This window comes from Camellia sinensis, chromosome 11, assembly GCF_055761805.1.
Source record: "Camellia sinensis isolate YWXY chromosome 11, ASM5576180v1, whole genome shotgun sequence".
Lineage (NCBI taxonomy): Eukaryota > Viridiplantae > Streptophyta > Magnoliopsida > Ericales > Theaceae > Camellia > Camellia sinensis.
In genome coordinates this window covers 8189153-8190000 of record NC_138971.1, presented here as the reverse complement: position 1 = coordinate 8190000, position 848 = coordinate 8189153, and the positions used below count along the sequence as shown (strand labels likewise).

General features: G+C 39.0%; 1 protein-coding gene across 2 annotated transcripts in view; it reads left to right on the top strand.

The window, feature by feature from the left end:
- The window catches only part of LOC114256151 (guanine nucleotide exchange factor SPIKE 1), a 46043-nt gene extending 45195 nt beyond the window's left edge, over positions 1–848 (top strand). For both annotated transcript variants that reach the window (XM_082893530.1, XM_082893531.1), the window contains exon 32: positions 316–848. In XM_082893530.1, coding sequence (XP_082749656.1) covers positions 316–570 — 255 coding nt within the window. In that variant the 3' untranslated portion in view covers positions 571–848. The remainder of the gene's footprint in view (positions 1–315) is intronic.

The following is an 848-nucleotide window of genomic DNA, read 5'->3' as shown; positions in this document are numbered from 1 at the left end:
TAGAATGTACGGGAAATTAACTAGGATTTATCGAAAATATGAAATTTCTATTTCTCATCCGTGTGAGAGTCTAAAGATGTTTCTTTACTAGAAAATGAAGTTTCTTCTTTAGACATCATAAAAATTAGAGAATACAAGTGTCTAAATTAGGTATGGCTGTCGGACACATATCTTGCACCCTTGTCATATTGAGTTTACACTGATAGTTTGAGAGAAATAGAAGCGTACATGTAACACAGGTTTTGATCTTCCCAACAAAATCTGCTATTTCATTCCTGTGTTGTATTAATCAAATATCGAATTTGCATATTGTAGGTCAACAGTGGAGTCTTAAGTGTGTGCACAGCTTTCCTGTCGGGTGAGCCAGCGACGAGGCTGCGTTCCCAGGAGCTGCAGCAACTCATTGCTGCACTCCTTGAATTTATGGCGGTCTGCAAACGCGCCATTAGGGTGCACTTCAGGCTGATTGGGGAAGAAGATCAGGAATTCCATACACAGCTTGTCAACGGGTTTCAATCACTCACTGCAGAGTTATCTCACTACATTCCTGCGATTCTCTCGGAGCTCTAACAATGTCTCATCTTTTTACTTCTTCAGGTGTTTCTACTGTAATGTGTGTTCATATGATTTCCTCTCTTTCTTTTTATATTTTTGAATTTCTTTTTTCCTTTTTGTTGGGGAAAGGGGGGGATTCACTTTTGACAATATCCCGCCTTCTCAATGGAGGGGATTAGATTTATGAAATGCTTGCTTTGTACACTGCAGAACTCCTCCATGTCACACAAATGGTGGGTGCGTGTCCATATATTCATGAAATATTTGTGTTTGCTATTATGTTTTCTCATTAA